Source organism: Sporobolomyces salmoneus, assembly GCF_050403485.1.
Source record: "Sporobolomyces salmoneus JCM6883 DNA, S_salmoneus_JCM6883_v1_ctg1, whole genome shotgun sequence".
NCBI lineage: Eukaryota > Fungi > Basidiomycota > Microbotryomycetes > Sporidiobolales > Sporidiobolaceae > Sporobolomyces > Sporobolomyces salmoneus.
Genome location: NW_027481162.1, coordinates 253078 through 275254, shown reverse-complemented (window position 1 = coordinate 275254; position 22177 = coordinate 253078). Strand labels below are relative to the sequence as shown.

General features: G+C 51.8%; 9 protein-coding genes across 9 annotated transcripts; 6 read left to right on the top strand and 3 right to left on the bottom strand.

Annotated features, from left to right (window-relative positions):
- Positions 1–571: 571 nt before the first annotated feature.
- JCM6883_007398 (uncharacterized protein) lies at positions 572–5381 on the top strand (the record flags this gene model as incomplete). Its single annotated transcript, XM_076628229.1, has 8 exons — positions 572–760; positions 823–1336; positions 1404–2766; positions 2837–3358; positions 3423–3535; positions 3607–4998; positions 5070–5163; positions 5225–5381. 8 exons carry the CDS (start codon positions 572–574, stop codon positions 5379–5381), a joined length of 4344 nt encoding a protein of 1447 aa, XP_076491630.1.
- Positions 5382–5467: 86 nt separating this feature from the next.
- On the top strand, positions 5468–6350 carry JCM6883_007397 (uncharacterized protein; the record flags this gene model as incomplete). Its single annotated transcript, XM_076628228.1, has 5 exons — positions 5468–5597; positions 5664–5690; positions 5753–5833; positions 5901–5932; positions 5994–6350. The coding sequence occupies 5 exons, from the start codon at positions 5468–5470 to the stop codon at positions 6348–6350; spliced, it is 627 nt and encodes a 208-aa protein (XP_076491629.1).
- A 277-nt stretch (positions 6351–6627) lies between these two features.
- Positions 6628–12759, bottom strand: JCM6883_007396 (uncharacterized protein; the record flags this gene model as incomplete). Its single annotated transcript, XM_076628227.1, has 19 exons — positions 6628–6653; positions 6712–6799; positions 6864–7059; positions 7120–7247; positions 7307–9965; positions 10026–10087; positions 10173–10378; positions 10443–10497; positions 10565–10991; positions 11059–11168; positions 11243–11563; positions 11630–11775; positions 11836–11863; positions 11927–12051; positions 12121–12138; positions 12196–12311; positions 12385–12523; positions 12616–12643; positions 12730–12759. 19 exons carry the CDS (start codon positions 12757–12759, stop codon positions 6628–6630), a joined length of 4908 nt encoding a protein of 1635 aa, XP_076491628.1.
- Positions 12760–13199: 440 nt separating this feature from the next.
- On the top strand, positions 13200–14222 carry RPO26 (DNA-directed RNA polymerase core subunit RPO26; the record flags this gene model as incomplete). The annotated part of the gene is made up of 4 exons (XM_076628226.1): positions 13200–13234; positions 13318–13336; positions 13752–13951; positions 14063–14222. 4 exons carry the CDS (start codon positions 13200–13202, stop codon positions 14220–14222), a joined length of 414 nt encoding a protein of 137 aa, XP_076491627.1.
- A 380-nt stretch (positions 14223–14602) lies between these two features.
- On the bottom strand, positions 14603–15533 carry JCM6883_007394 (uncharacterized protein; the record flags this gene model as incomplete). The annotated part of the gene is made up of 6 exons (XM_076628225.1): positions 14603–14722; positions 14790–14950; positions 15025–15114; positions 15192–15258; positions 15321–15356; positions 15438–15533. 6 exons carry the CDS (start codon positions 15531–15533, stop codon positions 14603–14605), a joined length of 570 nt encoding a protein of 189 aa, XP_076491626.1.
- A 430-nt stretch (positions 15534–15963) lies between these two features.
- Positions 15964–17136, top strand: JCM6883_007393 (uncharacterized protein; the record flags this gene model as incomplete). The annotated part of the gene is made up of 2 exons (XM_076628224.1): positions 15964–16369; positions 16439–17136. 2 exons carry the CDS (start codon positions 15964–15966, stop codon positions 17134–17136), a joined length of 1104 nt encoding a protein of 367 aa, XP_076491625.1.
- A 1207-nt stretch (positions 17137–18343) lies between these two features.
- JCM6883_007392 (uncharacterized protein) lies at positions 18344–19378 on the top strand (the record flags this gene model as incomplete). The annotated part of the gene is made up of 3 exons (XM_076628223.1): positions 18344–18623; positions 18687–19029; positions 19096–19378. 3 exons carry the CDS (start codon positions 18344–18346, stop codon positions 19376–19378), a joined length of 906 nt encoding a protein of 301 aa, XP_076491624.1.
- A 583-nt stretch (positions 19379–19961) lies between these two features.
- JCM6883_007391 (uncharacterized protein) lies at positions 19962–21272 on the top strand (the record flags this gene model as incomplete). The annotated part of the gene is made up of 2 exons (XM_076628222.1): positions 19962–20352; positions 20422–21272. 2 exons carry the CDS (start codon positions 19962–19964, stop codon positions 21270–21272), a joined length of 1242 nt encoding a protein of 413 aa, XP_076491623.1.
- Positions 21273–21587: 315 nt separating this feature from the next.
- On the bottom strand, positions 21588–22020 carry JCM6883_007390 (uncharacterized protein; the record flags this gene model as incomplete). The annotated part of the gene is made up of 4 exons (XM_076628221.1): positions 21588–21698; positions 21769–21777; positions 21847–21923; positions 21996–22020. 4 exons carry the CDS (start codon positions 22018–22020, stop codon positions 21588–21590), a joined length of 222 nt encoding a protein of 73 aa, XP_076491622.1.
- Between the last annotated feature and the right edge of the window lie 157 nt (positions 22021–22177).

Genomic DNA, 22177 nt, shown 5'->3' with positions numbered 1-22177 from the left:
ACTATAGTCAACTGTGCGAGTGTACAGGCCAGGCGTGTTTGGGGTGAGAGGGAGAGGAAGAAGACAAAGCCGAGAGTTCAAACGAACAAGTGATTCTCGAAAGACTTGGCATTTTTCCTTCCATGTTCAGGGGAAGGCAGGGATTTCCAACACGCTTTCAGCACCAAACGGTGACGAGGTTCTGAATTCAGAGAAAGGAAAATCGGGAGGGGAAGGGAACGTGCTCGACAAGGGGCCTTAGCGGCAGACTTCCGGTTTTCTCCCGTCAGCAGTACAGCAGCGTATGACAAAGGCATGGGCGAAGGTCAATTCGGTCGAGCTCAAAACAGATCATAATGTGTAAAAACTTCTTGAACTTGAAGTTCGCGCAAAGTTCGCGAAGTCGGCGAGCGTCTCCACTATCCGCTACTTTCGTCGGCCGCCGATCAGCGTACTTCGATCCAGACACTAATCAACCCAGCAAGCTCGCGACTTTGGCTCAGGCCCTTCCGGCACACCGGTCGAACGTACCCAAAGTTCATCGAACCCTTCCCTCCCTTCTTCCACTCGACCCTCCGTTCCCGATGCAGCGATGAACTCAGGAACAGACACACCACCCCTCAAACCTAATGCCACCCTCACAGACCCTTCAGAGCATTCCCCCTCGACGCGGCCGAATTCACTCAACAAGTCCTTCCTCGATGTTGCAAGCTGGGAACACGTCGAAAGGCTATGCGAGCAGCTGTTGACTTGTTCCAAGATCTCTCTCGAACGCTGGAAGGTAAGCAGAAACCCGTCAGACCCGCACGAGAACGAGAGCTGATCGAATGACGACGAGAGTAGGCTCCTCTCATCCACGTACTCGAACAGCTCGACTCGTATCTCGATGAACCGACTCTGACAAGACTCGCGAACGCAAACGCAGCTCAAGCGAGAGCGACCCTCGAAGTCGTCAATCGACCGGGGACCACGGGAGACCGGAACAAGCGAGTGCTGGAAGATTGGTGGCACGCAGAAGGATCAGGAACAAGGGATGATCTGTCAGAGGAACAAGCGAGAGAGGAACGGAGGGAAGTTTGGAGGAACGCGGCGATGCTACTTTCGACGAACGACGACGACAGCGAGGAAGAAGAGGGTCAAGGGAGGCATTTGCGAGACATGTCGACAATCTCGTCTCTCTCGATGGACGAAGCCTGGCTCGAGGTAGAAGCAATGGAGAAAATCCCGATCCTCTCGCTCCAGCTCGAAACGACGGAGACGACGCTCAGTCTGGTCAAAAATGGCGAAGCTACTCTCGGAATCACGTTTAAAGCTGGAATCTTTGAGGGCTCAGGACTGTTTGGTCGAGAGAGTCTAGGTGAGCCTTGCCTGCTGCATCTCGCTGCACCTGATAACGGAAACTTACACAACTCGACGATCTCTAGTTTTCGACGAAGACGATCTCAAAGTCATTAATCGCCTCGGAGGAACGTTCAAGCTCACGACTACACAGAAGAACATTCCTCGACTCGAGCGAATTGTCGAATTCCTCGCCTTTGCCGTCATCTCACTCCGACTCGAGTCTGTCCTCCTCGAGGATGTCGGTTGCCCTCGCCCAGAACCATCATCTCCGACCGAGACTACTTGTCCTTCACCTGAACTTCATCCCTCTTCGGCCGATTCGACGATGCTCGAGAACGAGGAAGTGAACACGAGCGCACTCGATCCGAAACTCCCAGGTTCATACGATTTCGAGGATGGTGAAGCGGATGACGACTGGGGTTACGCGAAACGATCATGGAGATCCAGCTTCTCGAACAAGGGTGTTCTCGCGTGGATGCGACTCGCTAACCCTCGAGCTCAACTTCCCCAATCTCGTTCACTTCGCCGTTCCGTCACTCTCCCCGCAAACGACACATCTCCCCTCACTCTCCGCTCGATATCGACAGTCCCTATACATTCGCTAGACTCCTCTTCGCCTTCACCCTCACCGGACGGCAAACGACAAAAAGTAGCGAACAAACGTCGAGGAATCCGCAATCAGCTACGAGACAAGATAGGTCGGAACAAGGGGAACCTTCTGTCTCCAGCTGGAAGTGACGACGAAGAAGAAGCGGACGAGGTCGCTGCAAACTTGGGGAAAGCGACAAGGAGAAACACGAGTATGCTCGGACTTCAAATCGCCGGAATCGACATGAAATCGTCTTCGTGGTCGTTGCCCTGGTCGAATACAAGTTCTCATGAAGACGTTACGAAGTCGGATACCTTCAAGGATGACGCTTCGATCGCTCGAACGGAAACGACTACCGACGAAGGCGGCGAGAAACCTCCTCCAAGACGATTCGAGAAAGTTATCGAAGACCTTTCCCGGTTCCTCCTTTCGACTTCCCCCGATGTATTGTACCCTCCTCCTCACCTCCTCTTCCGACTGCGACAGCAAGAGCTTGAAGCTTCACTCGATCCGACTCCCTCAACTCCGATGCACCTCTCTTCGAAACCTCCCTCGCCTACTCCGTTACCTTCTCGCGCCTTCGACGACCACGGCTCGCAGTCCATCTTCCTCAATCCAAGCTCTGCAAGTCACTTTAAACCCTCGGCTTTGCAGCGAGCCCACGCCCTCCCTTCTTCGCATAGTCTCGCGCTCAACTTCGCCGAAGGACTTCCGGACGATAACAAGCAAGTCGGAATCGAAGAGAGACGGACAGTCAACACTTCGACGGCGACTAGGATCGGTCTCGACGCGAAAGCTTCCCTTGCAAGTTTGTCAACGAACAATTCAAGCGTCGAAGGCGTCCTCCGTCACCAAGCGTGGGTTCTCCCTCTCGTGTCTCATTCCAAGCTGAGGAAACAATTGACGTCTCTGATCATGACATCACAGGATGCAATTCCTCGTTCAGGTCGTCCCGAAAGACGCAGCCGTTGGCACCTCGCCTTGCGAACCGTTCAGATGGCTCACGCTTTACTACTTCGATTCTCACCTCTCGGATGATCGATCCCTTCCCGACATGAGACTCGAAACTTTCATCCGCAACTTCGTCCTTCGTCAAAGCGACAGATGCACTCGCTGCGATCGACCACACGGCGAACACATTCTCGTGCTCCTCCACCACGACGAACGAATCGAGGTTTCGCTGTCGCACATCGAAGCCCCCAATGAAGGTCCTACCGGAATCTCGACGTGGAACTCGTGTGGGATGTGTCAAGCTCGATCACCTTCGACTCCTCTTACCAGCATCGCCGGATCGTTCTCGACAGCGAAATTCATCGAGCTCCTATGCTACGATCCGAATTTTGTACCGATGCCTGAACTCTGCGAGCATGCTTCGACAGAACGTTCAGCTCTCGTGAGATGCTTCGCGATCGGAACCTCGGTCGTGCGCTTCACACGTTCTTCGATCTCGTGAGCTATTCTCGGTCCTTCCATCGTGTTCTTGTGTAACTCACGCTGTTGACTCGCCCGGCAGATTGTACGAACTTCGACTTCCGACTGCAGTTGATCCCGACGTCGTTCCGTCTGAGCTCGAAGACGAACACCTCGAACCGGTAGACTCGATCGATACGCTCAAGGATGAAATCGGTCAGTTGATGCTCTCTGTTTCCGATCGAGATAAGTCACGTTTATTGACTGTCCTCTCACCTTTCGCGCAGCTCGATTCTTCCGTAGCGCTCGAGCTCGGGTCAAGGTCTTTCGTGAAGAACTGGCCGGGTCTGATCGAACCTCTTCCGAAGTTCCCGCTACTGTCACATCAGACGGTCCTTCAACCTCAACTCGACATGTCCGCTCAGACTCAGAAAGGACGATTATCGATACTGCGAGCCGGGGAGAAGTACCTTCGATCAGTCAAGTCGTCGAAGGGCAGGAAGCCGCAGCGAAGAAAGAAGAGGAACACGAGGAACAGGGTCGACCTAGCGAACTGGAGCTCCTACGGCGAATCGATCAATTCATCGACCGAGAAGAGGAAGCGTGTCAGATCCTCGTCGAAGACCTTTCACCTCAAGAGCTCAATATCGGTCGTTCCACCTTCCAAGTCAAAGCAGAAGCGCTCATCTCTCGACTCGACGAATGGCAGGCGAAACACCTCGACGCTCATCTCGATCTCCCGCCTTACGACGTCCCTCCGTACTTCTCGCAAACCGTCCTCGCCCTTCCAGTTCATTCGAATGTACTTCTACGAACCAATGAACTCAGCTCCATTCTCGCCGTCGCTCTCAGCACTCCCCAGTTCAAGGAGGAGTCTCGAACTGTTTCCGCTGCTTCTTCTCGCCGGGTAACTCCTTCGACTCCGAACTTTGGCGTCAAGTCTCGGCAGTCATCTCTCCGACTTCCAATCCCGACATTCTCGCTGGAAGAAGAGGATACCCCGACTCCGCTTGACCCAGACAACCTTACGGACGACTTCAGAAAACCTCCATCATTCGAGCTCGTTTCAAAGCTCAAGAAGCCACCTCGAGCTTCGGGCTCCGTCTTCCGTAACCTCGTTCGCAAGAAGTCTGGAGAAATCAGCACGCCTTCCACTCCGACTTCAGACTACGGCTCTTTCACTCTCGACTCGAAGAAACGGACGATCAAGGATTCGGTCTTGAACGATTTCCTCAAGACGAAAGATCAGCCGCCTTCAGCGAGTCGAACTCCTCGAGCCGTTCCATCGATCATCTCTGGTCTCTCGAATCGACGGGAGGGATCTTCCGCGACGACTCTTTCCCTCGCAGACGACGTTCTCGCTCAATTCGCTTCGTCAGGATCAGCAGCTGGAACAATTCGATCCAAGGTCGCGCCGAGCAATGCCAGCTCAGCTTCGCTGACCGGTTCTTCGATAGCCGAGTCGGATTCGGAGGCTGACAAGGAGTCTGTTTGCGAATCGAGGGAGGACGACGAGCTCACGCCTTTGGCAACGGATCTCGGCTCGAACAGTTCTCGATTATTTGATGGTCTCCGCTCGGGTCTCGACTCGCTCCGAACACGGGCTGGAGGAGGAACTTCGCCTCGTCTCGGAACTCCTTACGAAGAGACTTCGGCAACAACCGAGCATGTCAAACTAAGTAAGCGCCTGTCTCTCTACTCTACCTTTGAGCGGCACAAAGAACTAAGCCCGTTCGCTGCTCGCCGATAGAGGTGACTCTTGGGGATAAGCGTTGGACAACGACCGCTTTCTACGCTCGACGTTTCAAAGAATTACGAGCGAGCTGTGGTCTCTCGGAGAGCTTGTAAGGTGACTTTGGGTCTACGAGCGACGTCTCCTCACTAACGATCCTCGCCCTCGACTAGGTTCATTGAGAGTCTCTCGCGATGTTCGGACCTCAATCCGAGTGGAGGGAAATCTTCGGCGGCATTCTTGATCACCGGCAACTCGCGCTTTATGCTCAAAGAACTCGCGAGTCTAACATTGACTCTGTCAGACCGATTCACTGCGGCTGAAACTTGATCTTCTGTAACGAGTAGGTTACGAAATTCGGTTACTCTGAGCTCGACTCTCTACTCACTTTCGCCCCGCGTCTCCTCGACTACCAAATGCAAGCCGATCGGCCTTCGCTCTTGTCAAAGATCTTCGGAATCTACACTGTCAAGATTCACGATCTGAAGACGAATGAGAAACGGAAACTCGACCTCATCGTGATGGACAACCTCTTCCATTCTCAGAGTCAGTATCGGAAACTGTCTGAGCTTGACGGACACACCGAGCTGACATCTCACGCTTTGTGTACAGCTATCTCTCGACAGTTCGATCTGAAAGGTGAGCCTCCGTCATTCTCCGCTAGCTCTTCACGACGACTAACCTTACCTCAACTCTGCAAGGTATCGCAAGTCGTGTTGCAAAGCCGAAACCTGGAGAAGAGACCACGAAAGAGACCGGTTGGGATTCGGATTGGCTCGAAGGTAAAACTTACAACTCTCAGCGTTACCGTTAGCAAATCCTAACTAATCCTCGTCACTCATCGAGCAGGTTCCGTTCGGAGTCAGCTTCTACTCTATCCCGTAAGTCCCCTCATCTCTCTCCGCGCGTGCCATCTCACTGGCTTATCTCCCCGACACTCAGCATTCTCGAACGCTACTCCTGAATTCCATTTCGAACGACGTCGAATTTCTCTCGACGAATGGCAACATCGATTTCTCTCTTCTTGTCGGAGTGGACGATACGAAGTGTACCCTTTTAGTCGGATTGATCGATACGCTCGGCGTCTTCAACAAGTTCAAGGTCCTCGAGAGTTCCGCAAAGAAAGGATTGAAAATGGCTCTTTCCGCCGATGCCTCGTCTGTGACGGTCTGTCCACCAACAGAGTACGCGAAACGTTTCCTCGCTGCGATGGAAACGTACTTTGTTGCAGTCCCCGACAAATGGAGTAAAGGAGGAACGACCCCCGATTCCGATCCTCGATTAGCATGTCCTATTTGAGTTGTTTTTCTGTTCTTCAAGTTGTTGTCTTTCCTACCTCGTTATTTCGCAATTGGCTCTATCTGTCTATGAGTACTGTCTGTCGAGACGTCTGAGAGAGCGCGAGAGGAAAGACAATGCGAAGTTGCAAACACCTTTTCAAGAGAGCAAAACGAGAACGATGATACGTCGAGGGGTATGTGAGAACTGCAAAGGGGAAATTGTGAAGGGGTATCGATCCATCATTGTGGAAAGGGTATGGAGTTGGAAGAGGGTAATAAGGCAACGTGAGAGCTTTTCAAGCCGCAAGTGAAGGATCGATGGCTGCGAAGTCATGGACAATCAGTTCAGGATACTGTTTGCGAGACGAGCAAGATCTCACCTTTCATCCAATCGAGCATGTCACGAAGTGTCGGAGCGGAGAAAAAGTAGCTGTTTTGGTGGGTGAAGATTGCGAAAGCAAATTTGCGCTACATCAAGTTCGACCTCGAGTGAGCGCACGACGTTCGACAGAGAAGCGAGAGGTTGGCTTACATCGAGCATTTGTTCGATTTCGGGAGATTGTTCGACTCGAACGGTCGAGACGTTGACAATCGCAACTTCCTCGATTTCCCCTGACGAGATGTAGAGATGGAGATAAGGTCGACGAAGTACGAACCAATACTTCTTCCATTCGTTGCTTGTCGGGTCGCGGAGAAGAGCTAGTGGTCCTCGTTTTGCGAAAGTTTCCCTAGATTGCACGAGTCGAGAGTTAGCAAAGAGACTGAGGAACTGTGAATCGACGACTCACGATCGAGGCACGAGTGTCGTGGAACCGCTCAATTTTGGCGAAGAAGAAGGACCGCTCAGACCAGGAGAAGGAGTTGGCGATGCGAGGTCGAGGAAAGCAGAATGTGGTGTATCTCGCTCGAGAGAGATCTGTACCGAGAAAGGGGTTTAGTGAAGACCATGAGGAATCACAGAAACGGGGAACTCACCTCGTCTTGGGATCCGAACTGTTTCTGCCAGAGAGTGATGATTTGTCGAAGTCGTTCTTCGCGAGGTAAATCTTCAACGGTCGGTAGGGTAAGTTCGAAGGCGGCGAGGATTGCCTTTGTCGCTTCGACATCGGCGAGCATGCTCTGTGATCGATGACTCGAGTCGTAATCCCTGACGAGACTCAATCCTCGCGGCTTCCAGCTGCCGAGCGATTCCTCACCCCTGACGAAGGTTTCCGCCGTGTCGAGCCTCCAGAGCTCTCCAGGTTTGCGAGTCGAGGAAGGCGAAAGTCGAATCGCGAACACGCTCGAGATAGAAGACGAGAGGCGAGTCGAGGTGAGCATGTTGAGGAGTTTGTTCGGAGGGCGAGCATCTCGAGATGAAACCGTGACCGCGACGTCCATCGAGAACGGAATCGCACCAGCGACTCCTCCAGCTTCGATTTCGAACGAGAGTTGAATCAGAGCGCGGTCTCCCGAAGATGTATTGCGATTGAGGTGCGGTGAGTCGTGAACCGAACTATCCCAGGCGGCCGCGAAGGAAAGGGTCGAGTTGCCGTCGGATGAGAATTGAGGTCGAGGGTTTCCCATACCTCGCAGTTCTGCGTCGGCAGCCGAGGTCGCAGCGTGAATCCTCCCTCTAGAGTCGAAGAGTCGAACGTTGCCAAGCGAGACTTTCGAGACTCGTTTCCAGTTGAAGGCCCGGCCAGAGTTGTGCGACAAGTTGAGGACGAATCGACGTTGAAGACCTTGTCGGAGGAAGAACGCTCCTTGATCGAGAGGGTTGGTCGAAACGACCTGAACCGGAACGTACTCGCCCTTTTCGCCCAATTCCCGGATCTCAATCTTGGCGAGAACGTCGTGTTGTTGTTCGAGGATGAACTCGTTTTCGGGTCGCCGGGTAACGTCACTATTTGTCGGATCTCCTCCTCGAACCGGGAGAGCGTTGGCTTGTTTCGAACTCGAGCAACTATCCCTTGCCTCGTCCCAGCGTTCGACCTTGTCGAGGTGAGCCATTCGAGGACGACCGAAGAAGTCGAAGGTTCCGTAGGAAGATTGAACGAAGGATATAACAGTCGAAGTAAGGGTGATTTCGAATTCGGAGGAGAGTTTGAGCGATGAAGATGTCGAGAGAAGATCGACCGATTCAGAGACGCGGATATCTTCATCGGTAGCGTCTGTGCCGAACAGTCGAGATGACGAGAACTGCAAATGCGCAGTCGCGAATTCGTTCTTGTCGATGCCTCGAACTTGATCGATCGTGATTCGAACCTTAAGCTTGGCGCCTTCGATGAGAGGTTTTGCGTTGACCGACTGCTCGATTGAGGTCAAGGGAGCGGAGATCGAGATCGGTTCAATGCTGATTCGACAGCTGCCAATCGGGTCGGCGATGTAGGGAGACGAGATTTGAACGGTTTGCTTCGAGGGTAGATTCCGCGCGAGAGGGCTGAGGGAGACGTGGGAAGATCCGATGAGAGAGGAAGACTCGACGGAAGTCGGAAATTCGTAGAAAGGGTCTTCGAGGGAAAAGTGCTGAGAGTATTGAGGTTTATCGATCCATTTGTACAGATTTCGCATCGATTCGAGTCGTTGACGAAGTTTCGAGAGACTCCAAAGAGTGACCGTTTGGTGTCGTCGATCGAGAACCTTGATGCCGATACAAGGCTTGACGCAGGTTGAGAGAGCTGGATCCGAATCTTCTTCAATGTCGTCGAGTCCGGGTAGTTGACCGCTGGTCGAAGCCTTCGGTACTTGCTCCTCAATTACGACGAATTGGTACGATACTCCTTTCTTGAGCTCTTTCGAGAGAACGTTCGCCTCCTTGAGGAGCACAGCTTGGGAGAGGGCGTCCTCTGCCATTCGAACTCGCCTCTTCGTCCTCCATTTCGCGACCACCTTCTTGGCGAGACTGACTTGTTCAGGAAGGAGTGGCGGATAGTCGTCGGTGTCGTCCAGTAGTTCGTCGAATTGCGGAGTCGACTTTCGAATCTTCTCGAATCGTTTCCTCTGAGTTTCCATCTTCTTCTCGAGTTTCTTGAGCTTGTCCTCCATCATCTTCTTCTCCATTTCATCCTTGTCTCGATCCTCCACCGAGATTAACGGAGGCGTGCTCATCGAGGATGGCAAACGATCTGAAAAGTTGTCGAAACCGTCGATTCCGAATGGCTTCTCGTACAGATCTGGGAGGTTGTCGAGAGTCATCGTCGAGTCGACTACACTCGTTTGATCCGTCGTCCAAGTCTCTCCCGAATAAGGTCTCGATCCTCCTCCGAACGATGATAAGCCTTCCTCGTCGTCGCCGTCTTCCGTCACCGAATCCAGGAAGCTCATTCGACTTTCCGGTCGATCTCCACTCGCGATACTAGTCGCTACCGAAGACGTTCTCGAATGCCGTACTTTGAGGATGCTCGAGTAGAGTTGATTCAGGTCTTCGTCCTTGAGAGCGTCGAGGTTGACATCTTTTCCGTTGAGACGGGCGACGACAGCTTCTCTCCGTGCGTAGGACCAATCAGCGTTCTCACCGGCGAGAGACATCGGAGATTCGGGTCGAGTGCGAGGGGAAGACATGGCCGTTTCTTCGAATGTGTCGAGGTGAGGTGAGCGCAAATCGGATCGAGCTTTCGCAGTTTCTCGTGCTTTTCGAACCTCCTCCGGGTGACTGTTGACGATACCAATCAGTCTCACGCCGTTAGGGGGCGACAGAGCGCGACCGACTCACTTGAACCGGAAAACATGAAAATCGCCCAAGATGATGCGAAAACCTGATTTGAGTTCCTTCGGCTGAGAGTATGAGTGAGAGTGTGAGAGCAAGGAGGTCAATCTCTGTCAGCAGCAAAGAGCGAGTAAAGAGGATAACTTGACGTACCTTGCCAGGAGGGATTCTCAAGCCGTTGACCATCGTTGTGCTCCCAGGTCCTGCGTGTAGTGTTACGACATCCGTTCCATCCTCTTCATTCGTGATACATTCGAAGTAGCAGTGTTCAGGCAGGATGTTCGCGCCAGAGAGTTTGATGTCGGCGGGTTTCGACGATTCGAGGTTTCCGACAGTTGTTCGACCTTGTTTGATTTGATCTGATCGAGACGAGGGCCAAGTCAGCCCTGGAGAGACATCAGGGAGTCATACGGAATCACGCACAAATGAGACACTCTGACATGAGAGGATCCTCGTTGAGGTTGACGAGATGAGGCATCTACAGAATGAGGTCAAGCGGGTGAGTCTCCTGCATTCTCGGAAGCGGAACTCAAGACGAGACTTACCTTCTTCGGAGTGTGTACTCCTAGCAGATTCTTCTCGATCGTGATCCCCAAACTCTCGAGCGCTTTCTCCCGCTCCTTCTGCACTTCTTTCGTCTTTTCCAGCTTCTGCTCCCACGTTTCCGTCACACTCGCCATCAACTTTTCACTCGCTTCGAGTTGATCTTGCAGTTCGGCTTTACTAATCGTCTTTACTTCTCCCGACGAAGTCTTGTATTGAACGAGTTGTTTCTCGGGAGGGAGCGTCGCGTCCCAGGTTGATTCACCGGGCAAGGAAGGAGAGCCGTTGATTCCGAGACCAGGCGAGAGAGTCGAAGCACCGGTCATGCGTTGACGAAGAGTCTGGAGTTCTTCTTTCAGTTCTCGAATCAGTTTTGCGTTCGGATCTTCGTTGACGACAGCCTTGTTCTTGATCTTCTTCGCTTGATCACTAGACGAGGGAGAGAACAGGTACATTCAGTTCACGAGAAACTGTCTGAAACGAAACCTCAACTCACGCGTAACGGAGAGTCGAAAGAGTTTCTTCGTAATCGGCTGGAGAAATAGCGGCAATCATCGCCGTCTTCGAGTTTCCTCCCAGTGAGTCTTTCAAAAGCCAAGTGAGAACCTATTCGCGACAATGCGTGGTCAGGAAGTACTCAAATGTTGAGGAAGTCGTGGATGAGAACGAGAGTGACTGACTGAATCTCGATACGGTACTTTCTCCGCGGCTCTCTTCGCTTCCTTCCCTTGACCGCCACTCGCCGCCGCCAACGCAGCGATGACTCTTCCCAGCGTCGTCAAACTCTTGTTGATCAAAGCCCCCTCTTTCAACCTCGTCCCCGTCGCTCCGGTCGCGTTCGCTCGTTCACTCCCGGCCAAATCGACGAGAGAGATTCGAGAGACTTTCTCTCCGGTCATGTTCGTGGTCGAGTCGTGGCGTTTTTGGGTGAGCAAGATTGTGAAGACGGCGTGAGATCGAGAGGAAGTTTCGTTCATGTTTGTTGCGGCGACTGTTCGAGCCTATGAAGCGAGGACGTCGAGTTAGTCTTAGCAGAGCCTCAACAAGAGGTGTTGGTGAGAACGTACCTTGGTTCCTTCGTCCATGAGATGCTCGATGTCCCGGAAATCCATGACTGCACATTTACTCAGATTCTCAACGTAAGGACCGAGTGTTGGGTGCTCGCGCACTTTCAGTGAGCCCTTGTTCGAAGGGTTCAGTAGATCTCGGACCTCTGCGAGCAGCGACGAGAGTCAGTAACGTCTTGGGTGAAAGATCGAAAACAATCGCTCACTTTCTTGATAGATTTCGGTATACGACACCTGTGCGAGACATCCGCGGTCAGCATACAGTGTACTTGAATGTACAAAGGCTCGAATACGGACTTCGACCGTAAACTTCAATCCTTCTTCCGCCGCTTCTCGCTCCTTGATCCGTTCGAATAGCGCTTCACAGATCAGAGGGATGATACCTCTATCTGATCCGTATCCCATCATTGAGTAAGACTTGCCTGTATAGCGATTACGAAAAGTCAGTCTCCCGAAACGATCTCTCAAGGGCGAAATCGAAATCTACTCACCAGATCCAGTTTGTCCATCTGCGTCGATTCATTCGGTCAGTACGAACAGTGACGGGGATAGATTTGCGAACTTACAAGCGAAAATACAGGTATTGAACCCCTGAAACGAATGATCCAACAAATCTTTCCCGAGATCATCATACAAAGTTTGTTGCGAAGCGTATCCAGGCTCATCTTTACTCCCTGCCGACCTGTGATACCGGACCCCAATTGTACTCAGCCTCTACAGATACCGAAGGGAGAGTAATGTTGGAGAGGCCTCACCAGTAAGATTTATCGAACGCGAAAGATTTCGTTTCTTTCTCGATCGATCTTCCACCACCGGTATTCGTACTTTCGGGTGGATCGAGATACGTGTTGTTCCCTTCCATCCTGATCAACCCTTTCGCTCCTCGGTTCAACTCTGCGGGAAAGAGACCGGAACAAAGGAAATTCAGCGACTCTGAACAGCTCAGATCGGAGCTTCGATTTCCGCCTAGTGAGAGTCGCGCTTACCTCGAGTATTGAGCGGACGACATCGCACCTATCGAGGGAAGCGGGAGACAAGAATCAGCGGGAGAGGTCCGAGGTCGAGTGGGGAGAAAGAAGCACGAGGAACGAGACACTCACTACTACCTTGATGTTACCTCCTCCAGACATACTGACTTCCTAGCTATTCTTCACGTGCGGTCGCGCTGATGATGTTGTGGGTTGAGGTGGAAGTTGAGAAAGTTGGGTGACAAGAGAAGTGCGCTCCTGCTTCCGAAGCGCTCAGGTGATAGTCGCTTGAGTCTCTGTCGATTGGAGTATGGTGCCGGGGTCGAAAGAGTCGAAGCAAAGGGTACGGAAGGGAGCGAGCCCTCGAGAAAGCTTCTCCAACTCGCTCAGTAGGCTCTCTCAGCTTCGGGCTCCTGGATACTCTATCTGTACTGACGAAAGTATAGTATATCGAATGCCATGGACGTGCTATTTTCCCGAGGAGACCTTTGTTATTCACCACAAAAATATCCGGAAGCTCTCTCTTTCCCTCACTTCACCGCCCACTACAGCTCGCCCCTTTAGACAACCCCCAAGACCACCTAGCTACAGATATCACAGACATGAGCGACGCAGGATCCAACTACGGTAACGACGAGTTGAGTTTCATTCTCTCTTTCATCTTACTCTCGCTCTCGACGCTCTCGACTGACGCTGAGCTCGCTCTGTCCGACATTATAGTTATGATGAGGGAAACTACGTAAGCTACGCGCTCCTGATCAGCTCAAAGAAGCGGAAGGGAGGGGAGTCGGAAAGAGTTGGAAGAAAAGCAAAGCTGTACAGCGAGGGAAGCGCAGGGCGCGAGAAAGCTACAGGGAAGACGAGTTTACAGCTCCAGAAATCAGGTGCTGCTGGGGGAGAGCGAGGAGTGACGAGGCACGACCGGCGAAGAACAGGAGGAAGGCGAGGGATCATCAAACCTTCGAGGGCATCGAGGGGAAGGATGGCTGGTGCGAGATGATGTGATGGAGCACGATATGGGATTAGGGCAGCGCGTAACGTTGCGAGAGATTTCGAGGGAAACACATTTCACACCGTGCCTCAGTTTTGCTTTTCACACAAGCTGACCTCAGACTCTCTCCTGTACACGTCCCTGCTCTCTCGATCATCAATAGGACAACTTTGATCCCTCAACAGCAGAAGAATACCTCGAAACAGCCCAACACGAGGTCCAAGGTGCCGATGCGGTCGTAGAATCTGGAGGAACGACGAGCGGAAGGAGTCCTAAACATGCGAACAAGGAACGAGTGACGACACCTTATATGACGAAGTATGAGAGGGCGAGGATTTTGGGAACTAGGGCATTACAGATTTCGTACGCTTCACATTCTTCTCAGAGTTGGTGCGAGAGAGATTCGTTGCTGACTGATGTGCTTTATCTCCCCTCATTCATCGTTCTTTACCGCTACCCGGACTGGATCGACAGTATGAACGCGCCGGTCTTAGTTCCTCTAGAAGGAGAATCGGATCCATTAGTTATCGCACAGAAGGAATTGTCGGCGAAAAAGATCCCGTTGGTCGTGAGAAGGTTCTTGCCGGATGGAAGTTACGAAGATTGGTTAGTGAGCGAGTTGTTGACCGAGTAGATGGGGGAAACAGGGCTCAAGGGGTGTTTCTTTCTTTGGTGAGTTTACCTGTTCTTCGCGAGGTCTTCTCCGGTCGAAACTAACAACTGTGTCCACGGAGCAGAGTAGATCGCGCTGTTCAGACGGTCTCGTTGTATTAGTAGAGCTATCGACGCAGAGGTCAAGTCAGAGGGAAGCAGGCTCAGACTGAAAACTTCTTCGCAAGATTGTGTGTAACCCTAGACGAGACGTTTGGTTCAACCAGACTGGGTCAACAATCACAGAGATGATTACAAGAGGAGAGTCAAAGATTACGGAGGGAAGAAAACACAAACAGGAACTGAAGGAGAGGAAGAACGAAAGTGTCCATGAAGGTACAGGCGAAAGCACGAGGGCGATAATCAGAGAGGCATCGCGTTGGCGTCTTCGTCACCTTCGGTCACCCTCAGCGTCTCGCAGAATAATCGATAGTTGAAGTTGCCGTTTCTATCGACGAAAGGGGGATGAAGCAATCGATCGATCTACTCGAATTCATTCAAGTCAGAATCTTTCTGCGAATTCGCTCCATAGACAGCAGGCGAGACGTACCTCTTCGTTCGACATTCGATCACCAGTCGAGGAGAGCCACTCCTTAAGTACCGAACTCTTCACGAATCCCGTATTGTGTTCATCGAAAGAGGCGAAAGCTTCCAGCAGATCGGGTTCAGGGTCTAGGGTCGACAGATGGGTAGACATCAAAGTGACGAAAGCTATCAATCACGTAAGATTCAGCGTTAGTCCGAGTCAGAGAGTAAAGTCTAGGAAGAAAAGGGAGAAACGAAACTGGTAAAGTTCAGTTTGCCATCAGGTAACGAGCCTTCGCCGGATGTTGATGACAGTAGCGATTTGATCGTGGAAGGTGACGGAGCTTGACCTGGAGGAGACGATAGAGAGAAACGGTCTCAGCTCGAAAGGCGACCCAAATATGAGCGCGAGTGAAGATGGACTGACCGAGAGATGTCAAGAGCCCTTTCAAGTCACTCTCTGAGATGAAGCCATCGTTATCTTGGTCGATGAGCTGGAACGGAGTTCGAGTTGAGTGAGAATCTAAACGAGGGAAGACTAGGACGGGAAGCTTACGTTGAACGCTTCCTTGAAGGTCTGGATCTGCTTCGCCTGGAAAGATTGCAAGTCAGGTAAACAGAGCGCGTCAGATGATGAACGAGGCGTTAGCGGAGGGAGGGAGAGAGGACTCACGTCAAACACCGCGTATGCTGCTCCGCTAGACTGTCGGGGATGGCGTGTAGACGCTCTGGAATTCGACTCGGCAGATGGTCGTCCTAGTCCTAGCATGGTGCGAGCGTTAAAGTTGGATGAGATGAAGAGAAACGCGCTCGTCTCTTTCCTTTCTACTCTTCACTCGATACCGGGAAACCCTCACAGGACGACAGAGGAGATCGGCTAATCCTACCCGATTAGATCTGGAGCGGGGCAGGCGAAGCGACCCGAGTCTGACTCCACTTCATCATCGAATCCGAAAGTTCCTCCCCAAGACAGTCTGAATCGAGTAGCTCGGGAGCAAAGGCATAGCGCAGCAGAGTTGTCGTATACAGGAAGACTCGATAGAGGTCGAAAGAACGTCACCGAGTAAGTGTTCTCTTCACGAATTGCTCGCTTGTTCGTTTCGCGGAACTAAGCTCGTTGGACGGGGCCTATGGCTGATCCGCAGTATTGAAGATAGTCCTACCGACATCCAAAGCTTCCCTCGATTTCCTCTTTCGACATGTCTCGCTCGTCGCTTCCTCCCGAACTCCTTCGTCAAATTATCGAATCTACGGTTCCTCACTCCTTTCACACGGACACGTATGAGGAACGACAGGATAACCTCCGCACTCTCTCCCTCGTCTCTCGTCAGTTCCGCGCCATCGCCCAACCTCTCCTCGTCGAAATCGTCTGGGTTCAGGCACCTCGTACGGATCAAACAGCTCAGAGACTCCACGATCTCTTGGATTTGATTGCCTGGGCTGGATGGAATCGCGTCCCCCGTCATTTTACCGTACGACTTTACTACGAAGGTCCGGGTGTGATGTCGGCTGCCCGTCTACCAGAAATCATCCCTTCCCTCCAATCTCTCACTTTGGGCAACAAGGGAGAAGTAGTGCATCTCGCATTTCTCAATCGATTCGACAGTAAGTCTATAATTTTCTCAGACATCGGCAGCGTACACCGTCGTCGTCTGACTCTAGCTCGAGTGGCAGATCTTACCAATCTTCAGCTCGCGAATTCTGACTTCAAAATACCGACTCCCCTCGTTCTCCCGCACGTTCGATCTCTCGCTTTGACCTGCACCTCCCACAAAATGGTCGCAGACTTACTCTCCCCAGAGGTATTCCCCTCTCTACGTTCCCTCGGAATCGACTTCGACGAAGCATTTGAGGAATTTCTGCTTCCGAATCCTCGACTTCTCTCGCTCTTCTCACAAGTTGAAAGCCTCTGCTTGCCCCTGAAAACTTGGGAGGAGGAATTCGCGCACGAAACCCGGCTCACATTCACCTCCCGTACCCTCCTCGATTGTTACATTCTTCAACTTAGCGTTGCGACGGTACAACGTTTCGAAGTGACAAACTTGTGCGTCCAGGGACTCGTGGATTTGACTACAGACGGCGATGATCTCGTCGGAAGCATCAGCGAAAGCATCAAGCGCTTCACTAGAGCACTTGGAAAACAGGAAGCGATCCGGCTCAAAGTACTCTACTTCGGAGACGATCCACGCGGCGAGCCTAAACTTTCCGAGGAGGCCGAAGAGTTGATAAACGATATGTTGGATGAATGTCAGAAAAAGGGAATCGAAGTTGTCTTCACGGAATTACAATCCGTCCTCGATCTGGATCCGTACATTTTGGTCGATTTTGAGGAGAGACAGAGGAGCTTGGCACAACAAGGAGGCTCGAAGTGAAGAAAGGAATCAATGAATTCGGTAGAAGGGAGTTTGGACATAAAGATAGGAAACGCTCGACTTTGAATCTCTTTTTCACTTTCCTTTGTCTCGCTTGAATTACTCTGTACAGCCTCAATCGGAATTGTGTGTTTCATTCACTTTCTTCCATAGATAACGGTAACGATCACTTCGTTGTTCTCGGGAGTAGTCCACCGCCGTAACGCGTCTGAATCGATCTGCTCGCGGCTCTAGCGCGAGGCGAACGACTAGACTCCTCTTCCCTGGCAGTAAGCGTTGCCCAGCGAAAGACTGAAACGCCTCCTTTGCAGCCAGCCCAGTAGCTCGCCGTCGGATAGTGGTGGAAGATCGCTCGAGCAATGAAAGATTCAAAAAAAACCTGAGGGAGTCGGCGTGGAAGAGCTGCTGCGAAGCGATCGATAACTCTCCCTTCGATCAGCTGTGCGAAATGTATGACGGCGTACTTGAGTTCAAAGTCGGGGCAAAAGCGGTGTCAAAGCCGGAGAGCGAAGAGCTCGCGCGAAGTCGAGGAGAGTGTACGTGCACCAAGAAGCGGGGAGAGAAGCTTCTCTTGGGTCTGCGAGGGACAAGGAGCTCGTATTTACCACACTCGCTGTCTTTGGAGTTCAGCCTGAGTAACCGAGTCAGAGGTGAGAGGAGAGAGATACTCGAGAATTCCTTGCCCTCTTTCACTTCGCTCTCACACCTCACCAGGTCCTCTTCACCTCGCAGGAGTACCGAAGACCCTTATAGATACCTTCTACAACTCCCTCGGCCTCTCCAGCGACGACAGTCTCCTTGCTCGTCGCTCAACCCTTTTTCATCTATAACTTCGACTCTTCGTCCACCCTCGCCTTCTGAGCGACTAGAAAAGCCGTGGGAAAGGTCAAGTTGTGAGTCTAGAGGATCTGAGCAGGAACTGTAGAGCTTTTGAAAGAGTCAACACGCACCTCGAACAATGTTCGTCTCTCCTCGCTCCTCACTTCTCCCTCTGGTCGAGAGGATTTAGCTAATGCCGCCGTTCGTATCGTTCAGACTCCAGATACGAGTCGTCACGTCCGGAATGGCCCCTCAACTACCCGTCGAACTCCTTCGCCTCGTCGTCGACAACTTCCGTCTCCCTCCTTTCACGAGTAGCCTCCGAACCCGCAAGCTCGAGGCTGAGACTCGATCGTCGCTTTGTTCTCTCTGCCTGACAAGCCGCGTCATGAACGAAATTGCTCAACCTCTTCTCTACAACTTCATTCGAATTCCTGGCGACAAACTTGTCAAATTCCTCTCGCGTTTAATCGGAAACGGTTCAAGGAACGGACGATTATGCTCAGTAGAAACCGTCCTCTTTGAAGAGGAGGTCTATGGGTGGGAGCGTCGGCGGGGTGCCGATACTCTCGCGCGTCTCTCGAGGGAAGTTCCGTTGGGTTTGAGCGAGGTCAAACAGTTTATCACCTTGTCCGATTTCTGGAGTTTGGACAAGTTTCACGGATCCAGTTCGTCTGTCCATCCAGCTCAATCCTGTCAGAGAATGAGCTGACTTTCCCGCTGCCGAATAGGCCTCTCACGAGCCTTCCTCGCCTGCGTCGATCTCGACACAGTTGCGATCTCTCGCTTGAAGTTCCCCTCTCTTGCGATCCTCGGCTTGTACTTCGTCAATCTCGACCCCGACTCTCTTCCAATCGAAAGTTTCCCATCTCTTCGTCACTTGAGGCTCGAGGGCGACGGCCTCAGCGACACTCACATAACGACCCTGTCTACCCTGGCTTCACAGTTAAACTCGATCAACCTCACGTCAGACGCATTCGACGAGGCAACTTCCGAGCTCCCTGCCCTTCCTTTCGCTTCGATTCTCGTCAACCTCCCTTGGAATTGGATTGCGCGGGTACTACAGGCGGAACCGTCCGTCGTGAATCTTCGTCTCCTCGTCTCGGGTGTCTTATGCTCAACGTGGGCATTGCCCTGCAGTGCTGAACTCGATTCTTTCGCCTCGCTACTCCAGGACTCAAATCGATTCGCTAGACTCGAAGTGATCTACCTCCCTCCTTCCAGCTCTCTCGTACAGGATTATCGAACGGACAAGATCATCACGTCAATTGGAAACGTTGCTCTCGCCGCGAAAAATCGGAACATCGAGGTGATCCTTGAAGAACAATCGGATGACGTTGCGGGAGAATGTCAAATTTCGGAGGACTTTATGACGAGGATGACGCAGAGGAGGACCACCAGAGAGGTAGATGAGAAGAAGTAGGCGAGTCTGAGTCGGATGAACTCGAGTCGAAGGGAAATCGAAGAATGAGGAGGAAGAGTTTTCGTTTCAAGTAGCGCTTTACTTTCATGAATCGTTCATTTGTAATCTGTCACGTTGTTCCCACGACGAGAACGAGACTGTTTGTCGTTAAATGACGGAAGCCTCGTTCGAGCTATTCGCTGCGAAAAGGAGAAATCGGTTTCTTCCTCCTCCTCACTTCGTTGTCTCTCAATCTCGCCAGTTCCAAGTCCAGCGAACAGAAGAGAGACATTTGAACCAGCCCAGCTCGCCTCGAAGCGCTCCCAACGCGACCTCGGTTCCCCCTCGTTCTTCATCAAACAACGTCGACACTCTGCCTCTGACCGAGGTTCAGCGCATCTCGAGACAGTACAGACGATTCAGTGGGACTATAGACGCATTACTCATAGGTCAGGGAGTGTCTAGGGAGTCAACTCGAGTGAGTTTCTCCTTCAACTGATTTGGGTCGCGTCCTTTCGAATCTAGATGTGCTCTGCGTTCAAGCTGACTCTGACTGGTACGTCCAGACTGACTAGACTTACCACTACTTCCACTCGAGCCCGACATGCTATCCCTTTCCTCTCTTCCACCCGAAATCCTTTGTCAAATCATTGAATCTACCGTCCCTCACACGTTCCATACGGAAACGTACTATGAGCGACAATCTACTCTCTGCAATCTCTGCCTCGTCTCCCGTCAATTCCGCGCGATCGCCCAACCTCTCCTGCTCGAAATCGTTTTCACTAAATCAGCTTGCGAACTCCATATGATGCTCGATCGAATCGCTTGGACCGGATCGAATCGTATCCCCCGTCACTTTTCGGTAGAACTTGATAAGGAGGGTCCAGGGGTCATGTCGGTTCACCGTCTCCCAGACGTCATTCCTGGACTTCAGTCCCTCAATCTTGTTAATATCGGAGAAGTTTTGGATATCGCATTCCTCAGCCGATTCAACAGTGCGTCTTGACTTTATCTCTGCACTTAGGAGGAAAACGTCGGACATAACCTCGTACTCTCGAATGCAGATCTTACCAATCTCCAGCTCGGATGGTCGAATTACAAAGTACCGACTTCCTTCGTTCTTTCTCACGTTCGAACCCTCGCTCTGACCGACACCACCCCGGGAATGGCTTCGGAACTTCTCTCTCCCGAAATTCTCCCATCTCTGCGCTCTCTCGGATTCGAGTACCAATATGGCCAGAGAAACTGGCGTCCTCCACGATCCCTTCTTACTCTCCTTCCGCAACTCGAAGTCCTCTACGTACCAGTATCGATTTGGCACACTTTCGGCCAAGAACCACGCCTCGCCTATACCTCGCGTGCGTTGATCGGAACTTACATCACCAGCCTTGCCGTGACCGTCGACTCGGGGTTGGAGGCGACAAATGCTTTCGTGTATGGTCTCGGAGATTTGTTTCTGGACGACGATGGTCTCGTCAAACAAATCAGCAAAAGCATCAAACGCTTCCTCAAGGAACTCAAGAAGCAACAAAAGATTCGCCTCAGAGTACTTTACTTGGACGAAGACCCACGCGACGATGCTGAACTTCCGGCGGACACTCAAGAACTGATTGAAGAACTAGTTGGAGAATTGCTGGATGAATGTCAGCAGAAGAGAATCGAGGTCGTCTTCGCTCGAATCGGCCGCCTACAGACTGATGTTCGTATGGATCCCCTCATTCTAGCCGACTTTGAGGAAAGGCAGACGAGCTCAGTCCGACCCGACGAGGAGGACCAGTTTGAGGACGAAGCGAGTTTGGAATCGAAGAATGAGATTTGCCCGAGTTTGAAGTTTTTTGTGCTTTCTTTGATCTCCTCTGACCTACTCTACCATGTACAATCGGAACCAAGGCTTTCCTCTCTTTGTGACTTGTAACTCTTTCATTCTGATCCGAAAGAATCTTGAGCTTTGATCCACTTCCTGACTTTTCACACTTTTTTCTCCTTCCGAAGGAAGAGAGAGAACTACTGAGGAACGGACAGAGTAAGGGGAACTAAGTAACTGACAGACAGACTGACTGAACAACGGGGAGAACATCCTTGAACGAAAAGACAGAGTTTTTGGTTTATTCTTCTTTTGTTTCGAGCTAAGCGAGCGAGCGTGAAGAAGGGGGACCTCTATTCCGATTCTTTGGATTTCGGGTTAGAAAGGTGTTTCTGGGCGCGACAAGAGAGTAGAGTCAGCCGTGTCTCAAGCGGAAGAGAGGGAGTTTCGACTTGCCTTCCAAGCGGAATTGATCTCTTTCCTCCTCGTTGATCCTTTCTGATTCGGTTTCTCAGTCTTCAATTGAGCGGTCATTTCCTACAACACGGAAAGAGGGCGAGTCAGCGTCATAGCGAGAGGAAATAGTCATCGACTCGAGCAGCTTTACCTTGACAAACTGTCGAACAATCAATGACAGTTTAGCTATCTCGTCTCAAAGAACTCGGGAGAGGGAGGAGACACTCACCTCAGCGTAAGCGATTTGTACTTCACTCCTGTTGTCCTCTTTCTTCGAGGAAGACTTGCTAGATTTCGAAGAAGAAGCTGTGATCGCGAAGATTGCACAGAGTCAGCCTCTCCCCTCTTTGCTCAGCACGTAACTTCGAGACGTCTCACATTTGCTCGAAGAGACTTTGGGCATCTTTGTATCGAGTGAGAGTAGTGAGGTCGGAGGGAGTAAGAGAGAGAACCGCGAGGTTGAGTTGAGGAGGTTGTGCGTTGAATTGAACCGCGGAGTCCTCCGGAGAACGAGTGCAGGAGTCGAAGATCGGTAGGGAGTGTTGTAGAGCTGAGAGGTG